Here is a 14,215-nt window from a genome sequence, read left to right as displayed (position 1 = left end):
CCGTTCTATTGCATTAAAGCCAGAAACATGACGATTCCGAGAATAAAAATCTGAATACTAAATCACAGACAACCCACGAGAAAACTGCTTGAAAAGTAGTTACAGAAACCCAATGTATCATATATGATACATAAGATATATCTTGGTGTTACACATTGAAATTTTATTGAAAAATTTGTTACTATGATGAAAATATGATCTCCAGACTTGGAGCACAATTAGCAAACAATCTTATGTTATAAAGTACGTAATAACGTAACTTACCGTATATATTATGCAGCATTGTTGTTATGGTTCAATCTCCACCTGATTACAACCTCCCCTGCCATCTACCGGGACAGCGAGCAATGAAAAACAAGCGACGGTTGAATAGCGTAGAGTGTAACGAATGTGATACAATGGGTGCAACCTACCCAACATGCATACGAAGCGCCAGAGAAAATAAATTCCCAGTGTATCATATATGATACAAGGGGTCGCTAGAGGTTAAATACAAAGTATGTTACAAGTGTTATTATTTTTTATATCCACCTATTCAATACAAAGAGATCTTTTTAGAAATTAAATGTTATTACAAAATATTAAGGGACATGTTTTGCCCATATTAAGGGCATCATCAGCCTCAAACTCAAACCTGTATGGTGAAAAATCAGGATCCTGATTGCTCTTACAAGTCATAAAAAGATGATATCATTGTAGGTGTCTGTCCAAACATACAAATTGTTAGAATGTCCTTGGCTAAAATTGCAGTATCAAGTTGCATGTCAAAAGTTCACACAATTATACTTTCTGGAGCGTTGGAAAACTTGTTGGGGTAGTGTAATAAACAGCTCAGTCTTTATAATGAAACAGAAATGTGCCTCCTTGAATACTCCTGTTGGAGGATCAGTGACAGTTTATCAGCTTTGCTTTTTCTGATCCTCTAACAGGAGTATTCAAGGAGGCACATTTCTGTTTCATTACAAAGACTGAGCTGTTTATTACTCTACCCCAACAAGTTTTTCAACGCTCCAGAAAGTATAATTGTGTGAACTTTTGACATGCAACTTGATACTGCAATTTTAGCCAAGGACATGCTAACAATTTGTATGTGTGGACAGACACCTACAATGATATCATCTTTTTATGACTTGTAAGAGCAATCAGGACCCTGATTTTTCACCATACAGGTTTGAGTTTGATAATGATGATGACCTTAATATGGGCGAAACATGTCCCTTAACATTTTGTAATAATATTTAATTTCTAAAAAGATCTCTTTGTATTGAATAGGTGGATATAAAAAATAACACTTGTAACATACTTTGTATTTACGTACATTTCAATACGGACCTAACATGAGAATTATAACGTGTAACATACCACTTAGTCGAGCAGCTCTTCTTCTTTCTCTCAATTCTTCCCAACCCGAACTTTGCAACATTTTTGTAACGCTACTCTTTTGTCGGAAATCACCCAGAACAAATCAAGCTGCTTTTCTTTGGATTTTTTCCAGTTCTTGAATCAGGTAATCCTGGTGAGGGTCCCATACACTGGAACCATACTCTAGTTGGGGTCTTACCAGAGACTTATATGCCCTCTCCTTTACATCCTTACTGCAACCCCTAAACACCCTCATAACCATGTGCAGAGATCTGTACCCTTTATTTACAATCATATTAATGTGATTACCCCAATGAAGATCTTTCCTTATATTAACACCTAGATACTTACAATGATCCCCAAAAGGAACTTTCACCCCATCAACGCAGTAATTAAAACTGAGAGGACTTTTCCTATTTGTGAAACTCACAACCTGACTTTTAACCCTGTTTATCAACATACCATTGCCTGCTGTCTATCTCACAACATTTTCGAGGTCACGTTGCAGTTGTTCACAATCTTGTACCTTATTTATCACTCTGTAGAGAATAACATCATCCGCAAAAAGCCTTTCCTCCGATTCCACTCCTTTACTCGTATCATTCATATATACTGTATATAAGAAAATATAAAGGTCCGATAACACTGCCTTGATGAATTCCCCTCTTAATTATTACAGGGTCAGATAAAGCTTCACCTACTCTAACTCTCTGAGATCTATTTTCTAGAAATATAGCAACCCATTCAGTCACTCTTTTATCTAGTCCAATTGCACTCATTTTTGCCAGTAGTCTCCCATGATCCACCCTATCAAATGCTTTAGACAGGTCAATCGCGATACTGTCCATTTGACCTCCAGAATCCAAGATATCTGCTATATCTTGCTGGAATCCTACAAGTTGAGCTTCAGTGCAATAACCTTTCCTAAAACCGAATTGCTTTCTATCGAACCAATTATTAATTTCACAAACATGTCTAATATAATCAGAAAGAATGCCTTCCCAAAGCTTATATACAATGCATGTCAAACTTACTGGCCTGTAATTTTCAGCTTTATGTCTATCACCCTTTCCTTTATACACAGGGGCTACTATAGCAACTCTCCATTCATCTGGTATAGCTCCTCCGACCAAACAATAATCAAATAAGTACTTCAGATATGGTACTATATCCCAACCCATTGTCTTTAGTATATCCCCAGAAATCTGATCAATTCCAGCCGCTTTTCTAGTTTTCAACTTTTGCATCTTATTGTAAATGTCATTGTTATCATATGTAAATTTTATTACTTCTTTGGCCTTAGTCTCCTCCTCTATCTCGACATTATCCTTGTAACCAACAATCTTTACATACTGCTGACTGAATACTTCTGCCTTTTGAAGATCCTCACATACACACTCCCCTTGTTCATTAATTATTCCTGGAATGTCCTTCTTGGAACCTGTTTCTGCCTTAAAATACCTATACATACCCTTCAGTTTTTCACTAAAATTTGTATGACTGCCAATTATGCTTGCCATCATGTTATCCTTAGCTGCCTTCTTTGCTAGATTCTATTTTCTGGTAAGTTCCTTCAATTTCTCCTTACTTCCACAGCCATTTCTAACTCTATTTCTTTCCAGTCTGCACCTCCTTCTTAGTCTCTTTATTTCTCTATTATAATAAGGTGGGTCTTTACCATTCCTTACCACCCTTAAAGGTACAAACCTGTTTTTGCATTCCTCAAAAATTTCTTTAAACCCATCCCAGAGTCTGTTTACATTTTTATTAACCGTTTTCCACCAATCGTAGTTACTTTTTTAGAAACTGCCTCATGCCTGCTTTATCAGCCATATGGTACTGCCTAATAGTCCTACTTTTAAGACCTTCCTTTCTATCACATTTATTTTTAACTACCACAAAAACAGCTTCATGATCACTAATACCATCTATTACTTCAGTTTCCCTATGGAGCTCGTCTGGTTTTATCAGCACCACATCCAGGATATTTTTCCCTCTGGTTGGTTCTGTCACTTTCTGAATCAGCTGTCGTTCGCATTTCCTTCCCAATTGACATCTGGCAAATTCAGATCTTCCGCTACCATTACATTTCTTTCCATGTCGTTTCCCACATAGCCGACTATCCTATCAAATAATTCCGAATCCGCGTCAGTGCTACCCTTTCCCGATCTGTACACTCCAAATATATCAAGTTGCCTATTATCTTTAGAAATGAGCCTTACACCTAGAATTTCGTGTGTCTCATCTTTAACTTTTTCATAGCTTACAAATTCTACTTTCACCAGAATGAACACTCCCTCTCCCACCATTCCTATCCTATCTCTACGATACACACTCCAGTACGGTGAGAAAATTTCTGCATCCATTATATCATTTCTCAGCCATGATTCAACTCCTATTACAGTATCTGGTAAATATATATCTGTTAAATTACTTAATTCTATTCCTTTCTTTACAATACTTCTACAGTTCAACACTAACATTATTATGTCATCCCTACTTGATTTCCAGTTCCCTGTTCCCTTATCACTGCTCCCTAGGCCATCCCGTTTCCCTGAATGTACCTCCCTATTACCCTTCCAAACAAATTTCCTAACTTATATGTACCACTGCGGTTTAAATGAAGGCCATCCGAGCGCAGATCCCTATATCCTTCCCACCCATTAGGATCTAGAAATTTCACTCCCAGTTTCCCACATACTCACTCCATAGTCTCATTTAAATCCCCAATCACCCTCCAGTCAGTATCCCTCCTACACAGTATTCCACTAATAACAATCTCCGCTTTCTTAAACTTCACCCGTGCTGCATTTACCAGATCGCACACATCTTCAACTATGATGGTACTTATATCAGCTTGCCTTACGTTGTTGGTACCAATGTGAAACACTACCACCTTCTCCTTCCCCTCCTCCCTCTCTTCTACTTTCCTCAACATCTGCGTCAACCTAATTCCTGGATAACATTCTACCCTGGTTCCCTTTCCTCCACACATTTTCCCCACGTGTCGCTAACGATGGAATCCTCCATGACCAGAGCCTCAACCCTACCCACCTCATTTGATCCCCTCCCTTCCTGATCAGCCCTATCTTTCCTGATAGCTGCAGAAGCTACTTCCTTCTCCCTTTTCTCCTTCCCATGACCCTGTTCCACCTGTCTTTTCCTATCCTCTATTCTACATTTCCCTTTCCTACCTTTTCCCTTCCTCCTACTTCCACACATCTCAGCAACAGTTCCCTGTCCCTCATCTTCCCTCTGTTGTTCTACCTGGAGTGACTCGTACCGATTTCGCACAGACACCTGTCCTGAATTCTGATCCTGAATAGAGCCCTTAGCCTGCAATCTCCTTCCCCTTAGAATATTAGACCACCTGTCTTCTACAACTCCCCCCTTTCCTTCCCCTCCCTCTTGTACACCTACTGTAACCTGTACATTGAGGGAGTCCTATCTTCCTTCCTGTCTTCTGTGAGAATCGTAATTATTTCCCTCAAACTTTCCAACTCCTCCCTCCTACCCCTCAATGCCTCGCCACACCCACAGTTCGTACACTCGCACTCCTTAGCCATTCTTTACGGGAAAAAAATGAAATTAAAAATAAAATAACTTATTTGCAAAAAATAAATAAACGGAGGGATATATTGTCTGGGATAGTACCTACTCAAAGATCACACAACAATAAGGTAATTAATATACGACTACAACACTACAATACTACTTAGGGCCGGTTCTACCATCTGCTGGTAAAGTGGCTGGCAGCTGCCCGGGAGGTAAACTACCTGGAGGTGTAAATCGGCTGGTACTTTGGCTTGCGTCCAACCACCTCCGCGCAAGCGCTAGGTAGCTACCCGGAGCTAGACACCGATATACGAAGTTGGCTAGACTGATTTTCAGCGATTTCTCGCTTTCGAGTGTGGTGCTATCTATCGTCAGATGCATGAAACCCATTTCGATTGTCTTATTTCCCTGTGATTGCGCCTGCTGTTTATCACCAAAAAGCCTAATAAGGGAAGTCTTAAGAGTTATGGACAACGATTCATGTCAAGCTTTCGTGATTTTAATCTATGATCTCCAATATCAATACCTAATTGGGATTAAAATCTCGAGATTACATTTTCTTACGCCAGTTATAACCTGTCATGCAAGGCAGCGTTTTTGAAAGGTATTCTCGTAGTAGACTGGTCAAGTCGCTCGCTCCGTAATAGAAGGTACGCAGGTTTTCATCGTATTGTTAATTTACATTTTAAAATGCATTTTCGTTCCCTGCCGTTGTTCTTAACTCTTTTACGCGCTTCCATATACGTATATACACACACATCTTCTTTACAGACTTATTGCCTTTGAGCATTCTATCTGCAGGCTTCTGTGAATTGATTAAGTATCTCCACGATGCTCTATTTGCAACTAGTTCTGTGACCTTGTTTAGTTCCAGATGCTTCCATTTATTGATAAAGCATTTCATTTTAATTTTTAACTTTATGAAGATAAAGTTGGAAGGTACTGTAAATGTAAAGAACTAATCGGGATAAATATCCATTCATAGGAAGAGGAATTCGGGAATGGAATAGTTTCCAATTTCTTCGAAATAATTTACAAGCCTATGTAAACAACTAATAGGGAATCCGCTACCTGGGCGACAGTCCTATGTGCTATTAATCATAACATCACTTGCTATAGGTAGCATACATATAAAGCAATTTTCCTAGTAGACATAATATTGTGATAAGAACGTATGAAAAGAGGCATACAGATTAACACAACGCTAATAATGGAAATAAAAAAGATTCGTCATAATAAAGATTCGAACCTGCACACTTCGTATTACGAAGCGAACGTGTTAACCATTACGCTACGAAAACGCTTCGATTAGGTAGGATACATACAGTAATATATATATATATATATATATATATATATATATCTCGTGTCCGACAACTGAAAAAGTAGAAAATTAAAGCCTATTTGAAATGATTTCCAGATAGATTTTGATTTTACATCCTTTTGGAGTTTCTTTACGAAAGCTTGACGTATAAAATGTGTTCCCTGCGCTACCGATGCGAGAGACTGGTGTGACCGTTGCAACTAAAGGGAAGCATTAATGTTCAAAATCCTGCAATACAATATCGATCACTGTTACAGTATACTGCTTTTTTCAGTATACTACGCTAATTTGAGTTGCATATCACCAGAAATACAGCTAATAATGTTCAGCTCTCAGAACTTGCCCGGCAGGTAAAGTCTTATCGGGCCCTCGAAGTGGCCGAGAAATTACGCGCCGAGTAACGACGATTTATGCTGCCGATGGCGCTACCTGGGAGTGGTCGGACGGAAACATCCTTTTACGCGGAGGGCAAATTACGCGCTACTTTACCAGTAGGTGGTAGAACCGGCCCTCAGTCATGCTCTATTTTTTATCCTACAACCCCTAACAGGATAAAAACTGCTGTTAATTACTGAATATCGAAAGTAATACACAAGAACTACACAATTCGAAACTGCAATTAAGCGTATCCTAATTACAACAACAGTATTTAGTAAGAGTTTCTACGGATACCTCTACTACACCAGTACTACACAAATATTTTACAATAAAATAAGCACACTAAATTCTAATAGGATATTACTCGTATACTACTGTACACTACACTACAGTAATGTTTAAACTGCTTTCAGACGTATCCTAATTATGATACCGGTATCGTATGTCACTACTAAGCAGAGCAGAAATGAAATTTGCAAGAACTGCTGTACCCAAAGATTACCAACAAAGCTAAGTGCTTAGACAAATTATTATTAGTATTACGGTCTAATAGATATACACGAAAGATAACACACGAATATAGCAGGCAAGATACGGCACTATCTAAATGTACTGTATCTATACTACAATGTATCTACACTACACTGCGTTTGGTTAAATGCTTAAGTATCGAAAGGATTGCCGTACACTAAGAAAAACACGAATATAACTGGCAAGATACTGTCTAATATATTATACCTTATCTTCACTACAATTCTACTGAAATGTGGTTATGTGATTATTACAGCTGGTGGATTACTATTATTTTCCCTACTCCACAGGACGAAGAATAAAAGTGTCCTTAATTAGGCCTACTGAAAAATGCAAGGTTGTCTACAATAATTTCTCAAATATTTCTATCAAAACTACTCTTACTACTCCAGGGACTTGAACTGCAATTACTGGGATATATGAACGTTATTATTATTAGCTAACCACTCATAAATACTGAAAGATCAAGGGAGCGAAATATAAATTACGGATTAACTAACTACTCAGAAGTACAAATGGTTGGAGTACAAGATCAGCTGATTTTTATTTATATTTACTTGACTACACTACTTCTTTTGTTCACGACTGTAGCCAACAATGCAATATTTGAATATGAGGAGCGACGATAATCAATAACAATACAATGACTGTTAACTATTACCGTGTAATCTCTTTAACTACTTTTTAAATGGAAGTTTACAGGCATATCGTGTTTTTTAATGTAGTAAATTATTACCTTATTACCTATACGAAATACCGGAGAAATTTCAGCGGAAGTTACGGTACTATTCCTTATGATAATCTGCCTTTGTAAGTATTATACCAACGAACCTACAGATATTCACAAATATTTTTAAAGATAATAATTATTTGTTATAAAATTTAAATATCACTACTCCCAATTTCTGCCAACAAGCACTAAACACCACTACATAAATAGCACTAAATGAATCACAAATACAAAAAATTAAGCTATTTCAATAGGTTTTAATCAATCAATACTGATCTGCATTTAGGGCAGTCGCCCAGGTGGCAGATTCCCTATCTGTTGCTTTCCTAGCCTTATCCGAAATGATTTCAAAGAAATTGGTAATTTATTGAACATCTCCCTTGGTAAGTTATTCCAATCCCTAACTCCCCTTCCTATAAATGAATATTTGCCCCAGTTTGTCCTCTTGAATTCCAACTTTATCTTCATATTGTGATCTTTCCTACTTTTATAGACGCCATTCAAACCTATTCGTCTACTAATGTCATTCCACGCCATCTCTCCGCTGACAGCTCGGAACATACCACTTAGTCTAGCAGCTCTTCTTCTTTCTCTCAATTCTTCCCAACCCAAACTTTGCAACATTTTTGTAACGCTACTCTTTTGTCGGAAATCACCCAGAACAAATCGAGCTGCTTTTCTTTGGATTTTTTCCAGTTCTTGAATCAGGTAATCCTGGTGAGGGTCCCATACACTGGAACCATACTCTAGTTGGGGTCTTACCAGAGACTTATATGCACTCTCCTTTACATCCTTACTACAACCCCTAAACACCCTCATAACCATCTGCAGAGATCGGTACCCTTTATTTACAATCCCATTTATGTGATTACCCCAGTGAAGATCTTTCCTTATACTTACAATGATCCCCAAAAGGAACTTTCACCCCATCAACGCAGTAATTAAAACTGAGAGGACTTTTCCTATTTGTGAAACTCACAACCTGACTTTTAGCCCCGTTTATCAACATACCATTGCCTGCTGTCCATCTCACAATATTTTCGAGGTCACGTTGCAGTTGCTCACAATCTTGTAACTTATTTATCACTCTATAGAGAATAACATCATCCGCAAAAAGCCTTACCTCCGATTCCACTCCTTTACTCATATCATTTATATATATATAAGAAAACATAAAGGTCCGATAACACTGCCCTGAGGAACTCCCCTCTCAACTATTACAGGGTCAGACAAAGCTTCACCTACTCTAACTCTCTGAGATCTATTTTCTAGAAATATAGCAACCCATTCAGTCACTCTTTTGTCTAGTCCAATTGCACTCATTTTTGCCAGTAGTCTCCCATGATCCACCCTATCAAATGCTTTAGACATGTCAATCGCGATACAGTCCATTTGACCTCCAGAATCCAAGATATCTGCTATATCTTGCTGGAATCCTACAAGTTGAGCTTCAGTGGAATAACCTTTCCTAAAACCGAATTGCCTTCTATCGAACCAGTTATTAATTTCACAAACATGTCTAATATAATCAGAAAGAATGCCTTCCAAAAGCTTACATACAATGCATGTCAAACTTACTGGCCTGTAATTTTCAGCTTTATGTCTATCACCCTTTCCTTTATACACAGGAGCTACTATAGCAACTCTCCATTCATCTGGTATAGCTCCTTCCGTCAAACAATAATCAAATAAGTACTTCAGATATGGTACTATATCCCAACCCATTGTCTTTACTATATCCCCAGAAATCTGATCAATTCCAGCCGCTTTATCACTACAATAATGCAAGAGCTCTCTCAACAGCCAACCGTTCTCAAGCGCATCCAACAATGCAATGGGATAGGAAAGCGCTAGGAATGGGAAGGAAGTAATCGTGGCCTTAATTAAGGTACAGCCCCAGCATTTGCCTGGTGCAAAAATGGGAAAACACAAAAAACCATCTTCAGGGCTGCTGACAGTGGGGTTGGAACCCACTATCTCCCGGATGCAAGCTCAGAGCATTGACAATGTGGTGTTCTCTTAAGAACAAAACATGTCCATTCTTAGTTTAATAGTATGTATTTTTGTTCCTTGTTTAATAGTGTGGTTTTTGTTACAGGTGTGTTATAGTGTAATATCTATATTGAAATTGTGTGTTCGACAGACTAAAAAAGCTTTTAAGATATATTTGAGTCAACACTGGAAATAATGGATTCCTTTTTAACAATTTTTTTAAAAAGGTTCATTAGTGGAGTGAATCCGTATCCACAAACTGTTACATCTAAATAGTCATTACCTGTTCCAGCAGCAGTCAGTTGCCAAGACCATTTCACTTATATATTAATATTAGTTAGTATGAATCTTATTAAAAAAAAAGAACCATTTCTGCCATCTTTGCTCCGTAATCTAACTCCTAGAAGCAAGAAATAGCATGCCGAAGCTAGGAACAGGCGAGGATGGAACCTTCCTTCTGAGTGTCTAATCACTTCTGAGTGCATGAACAGGCAGATCTACCAAAGGGAAGGGGTTGAATATATACCATTATCATGCTCATTTTGTGTATACCATATTTAAGCTAATTCATTTTTATTTCTTTCACAGAATTGGCAGCCTCCCTTTACTGTAGACGTTGACAAATTTAAATTTACCCCAAGAATCCAGCGACTAAATGAATTAGAGGTAGGTAGGTGTGTGTGTGTAAAGTTTAAGTTTAAATCTATTGGCATTGTGTTTTCAAAATATATTTATTTATTAATTTAATCGTTGGTTACTTTACAGGCAAAAACAAGAATAAAATTAAATTTTCTGGACCAAATTGCAAAATTTTGGGAGCTTCAGGGATCTTGTCTAAAGCTGCCTGTTGTTGAGAAGAAAGTTTTGGACCTTTATACATTACATCGAATAGTTCAAGAGGAAGGTATGATATTATCAAGTACATTTTGGTATACTATTAGTTGTAGCTTGGGGTGGGATAAAGATTTTCCCCAGAAATTTATTGTTAATAGTTTACCTTTCTCATTTTTGTTTGTTATTGAAAATCCCAGTTTACTTATGCTTTTTCTTTCCTGCACGTACTATCATGTAACTGGTACTCTTAATAGATTTAGTACCGTATGAGTTTCTTTACTAAGTGCATATGTAATTAATTTTGCATTGTTTCAGAATGTAGAGTCCAAAATGGAAAAGTTTAAATTGCATGATAGCTGTACAAACTTTCCTGAACAAGTATGCACTTCTTGTAATGACTTCCCTTAAAAACAAAACAAAAGTGAACTGAATTTTATGCACAACCATAACTTATCATTCACAATTTGCTGACACATGGCAACAAGTCAGAATCTTGGGATGTTCTTTAATCTCATTCACTGCAGGATCTAGTACAAGAATGCAGGTGAGTAATACATCGGTTACCACTGATCTGCATTTATGGGTGGGTAGGAGATAGAGATCTGGGCTCGGATAGCTTTCACTTAAACCACAGTGGTATGTATAAGTTTAGAAAATTGTTTAGAAGGGTTATAGGGAGGTATTTAGGGAAACGGGCTGTTCTAGGGAGCAGTAATAAGCGTACAGCGATCTGGAAGTGAAGTTGGGACATACAAATGTTGGTGTTGAACTATAGAAGTATTGCAAACAAAGCAGGAGATTTAAAGAAAGTAATTTAATAGATATATATGTACCAGATATTGTAATAGAAGTTGAGTCACGACTGAGAAATTATATAATGGATGCATAAATTTTTTCATGGAATTGGAGTGTGTATTGTAGAGATAGGATAGGAATTGGAGGGAGAGTGTACATTCTGGTAAATGAAGAACTTGTAAGCTACGAAAAGTTAAGATGACAAACATTAAATTCTACATGTAAGGCCCATCTCTAAAGATAATAGTGTCAGTTCCTAAAACATCATCAATGTTTACAACGTTGTCGTCATTAGAGTCGAAAAAATGAGCACACTATGTAAATTACGGCATGTAGGGGCTTGAATATTACTTCCACTATCACTGTTGCGTTCAGTTTCCACTAATTCACAAGCACTATATCCATTTGAACGATCATTGGCATACAATTCTTCTAAAATATCAGTCAGCTAACACTGTATTACGCGAGCACACAATCTTATCATTGACTGAACCAGCAGAAAGAAAGTCGACGTTTCAAAACTAAATCAAAGAATAAAAGAAGGCCATCAATAAAATAGAAGTGGCAGATATACATCTAAGATTTATTCTACTCAATGTGCAGGTCCGAAATATTTCAATATATGGTCAAGAGATGTCACAGGAAGACCAAAAACAAGGTTTTGAATAAAACGGATTTCTAGGGGCCCGTCCCCTGTGTGTTAAAAATGTGATAGAAAGCAAGGTCTGAAAAGTAGGACTGTTAAGCAGTGCCATATGGCTGATAAAACAGGAATGAGGGAGTTTTTTAAAAGTAACTATAATCGGTGGAAAACGGTAAATAGAAATGTAAACAGACTATGTGATGGGGTTTAAAGCAATTGTTGAGGAATGTGAAAACTGGTTTGTACTTTTAAGGCCCGGTTTCACAGTTTGAGTTTAAGCCGAAGCTTTAGTAAGCCACGCACGCCGCTTAAGCAAGGCTTACTCTTTGGCTTAAACACTACGAGTTTCACAGTAGGGGGACCATGTGCAGCTTTACTAAGCTGAACATCTCCGAAGTTGGTAATGCTTGCGCATGCGCAATGATTCATTTCTCATCTTTGTTTACATCCGTAGCCTATGATTGATTGACTTGTAGGTTATACATCGTTTATCAGCCAAGATAATTTAGAAACATGAACGGAAAATGTGATTCCAATAATAGTAACAAAAATAAAGTTTAAAAAAGGTCACTCGCCCGTCCTGCTGACACGTTTTACCACTAGAGTCTAAAATGGCCATAACTTCTGAACCATTCATGCAAATAATGTCCTGACAAGGTTATTGTAATCCTTATAAAATACTGGAGGAGGTCGAACAATTTATTTCGATGAGGAATTTGAGGATAATATCGAAATATTTATTTAATGTTAAGGAGTTATATTTTTTTTTACCGCTGAGTATAGCATAAAATCGCTTCTAGAGGGCAAACGGTTGGAAATAGGTATATACCATCGCGGACTTTTTTGTAGAAGTTTCTATGCTCTACAATTCGTACACTTACACTTGGGGTCTATCGTTGATGGTTCACGCAGCGTAAGCCAAGAAAGCAAGTGACCGACCGACATTTTTGTCTCTTTTACTGTATATCGGAACACGGAAACTGTATTATTTCACGAGCCTCGAAATATATTCAGAAATATAAGTTATTTAATGTTAATGTTACTATGAATTTGAGCACCTTCACCACAGGATTGAGACAGGATCGAACCTGCCAAGTTGGGCTATAAGAAGGCCAGCGCTCTACCATCTAAACTGAATCCTTAGCTTAAACCTCAGTTTCATACAGCTTAAGCCAGTCACAGATAAGCTCGGCTTACCACTTGCCCTCCCCACTGTGAAACTCGTCCAGAGTTTAAGCTCCCGCTTAAGCCCGATCCAAGGCTTAAGCGTATACTGTGAAACCGGGCCTTAAGGTGGTAATGAATGGTAAAGACCCACTGTATTATAACAGAGAAGTAAAGAGACTAAGGGAGGTGCAGGTTGGAAAGAAAGAGTTAGAAATGGCTGTGGAAGTGAGGAGAAATTGAAGGAACTTACTAGGAAATTGAATCTAGCAAAGAAGTCTGCTAAGGATAACCATGATGGTAAGCATATTTGGCAGTCGTACAAATTTTAGTGAAAAATGAAAGGGTGTGTATAGGTAATTTAAGGCAGAAACAGGTGCCAAAAAGGACATTCCTGGAATCATTGATGAACAAGGGTAGTGTGTATGCGGGGATCTTCAAAAGGCAGAAGTATTCAGTCAGCAGTGTGTGAAGATTGTTGGTTACAAGGATAATGTCCAGATAGAGGAGATGAATAATAATAAAGAAGTATTAAAATTTACCTATGACAGCAATGACATTTACAATAAGATACAAAATTTGAAAAATTGCAGCTGGAATTGATAAGATTTCAGGGGATATACTGAAGATAATGCATTGGGATATAGTACCATATCTGAAATACTTATTTGATTATTGCTTGCATGAAGGAGCTATACCAAATGAGTTGCTATAGCAGCTGCTGTGTGTAAAGGAGAGGGTGATAACCATAAAGTTTGACATGCATTGCATGTAAGCTTTGGGAAAGCATTCTTTCTGATTACAGTAGAAGTCAGCTATAACGAGTATGGTATATAATGAGAACCCCATTATAACGACAGATTTTATCTGTCCCTTCAAAATTCCTACATTAAACTGTATATTATCC

At 37.6% G+C, this 14,215-nt stretch overlaps 1 protein-coding gene across 1 annotated transcript in view; it reads left to right on the top strand.

Moving 5' to 3' along the window:
- Positions 1 to 14,215, top strand: part of LOC136864226 (lysine-specific demethylase 5A) — an 843,789-nt gene that overhangs the window by 37,554 nt on the left and 792,020 nt on the right. The window contains exons 2-3 of the mRNA XM_067140948.2: positions 10,461 to 10,538; positions 10,638 to 10,776. Coding sequence (XP_066997049.2) covers positions 10,461 to 10,538; positions 10,638 to 10,776 — 217 coding nt within the window. The remainder of the gene's footprint in view (positions 1 to 10,460; positions 10,539 to 10,637; positions 10,777 to 14,215) is intronic.

This window comes from Anabrus simplex, chromosome 2 (genome assembly GCF_040414725.1).
Source record: "Anabrus simplex isolate iqAnaSimp1 chromosome 2, ASM4041472v1, whole genome shotgun sequence".
Classification (NCBI taxonomy): domain Eukaryota; kingdom Metazoa; phylum Arthropoda; class Insecta; order Orthoptera; family Tettigoniidae; genus Anabrus; species Anabrus simplex.
Note: the sequence above shows the minus strand (reverse complement) of the source record. Positions and strands in the feature narration are given on the sequence as shown.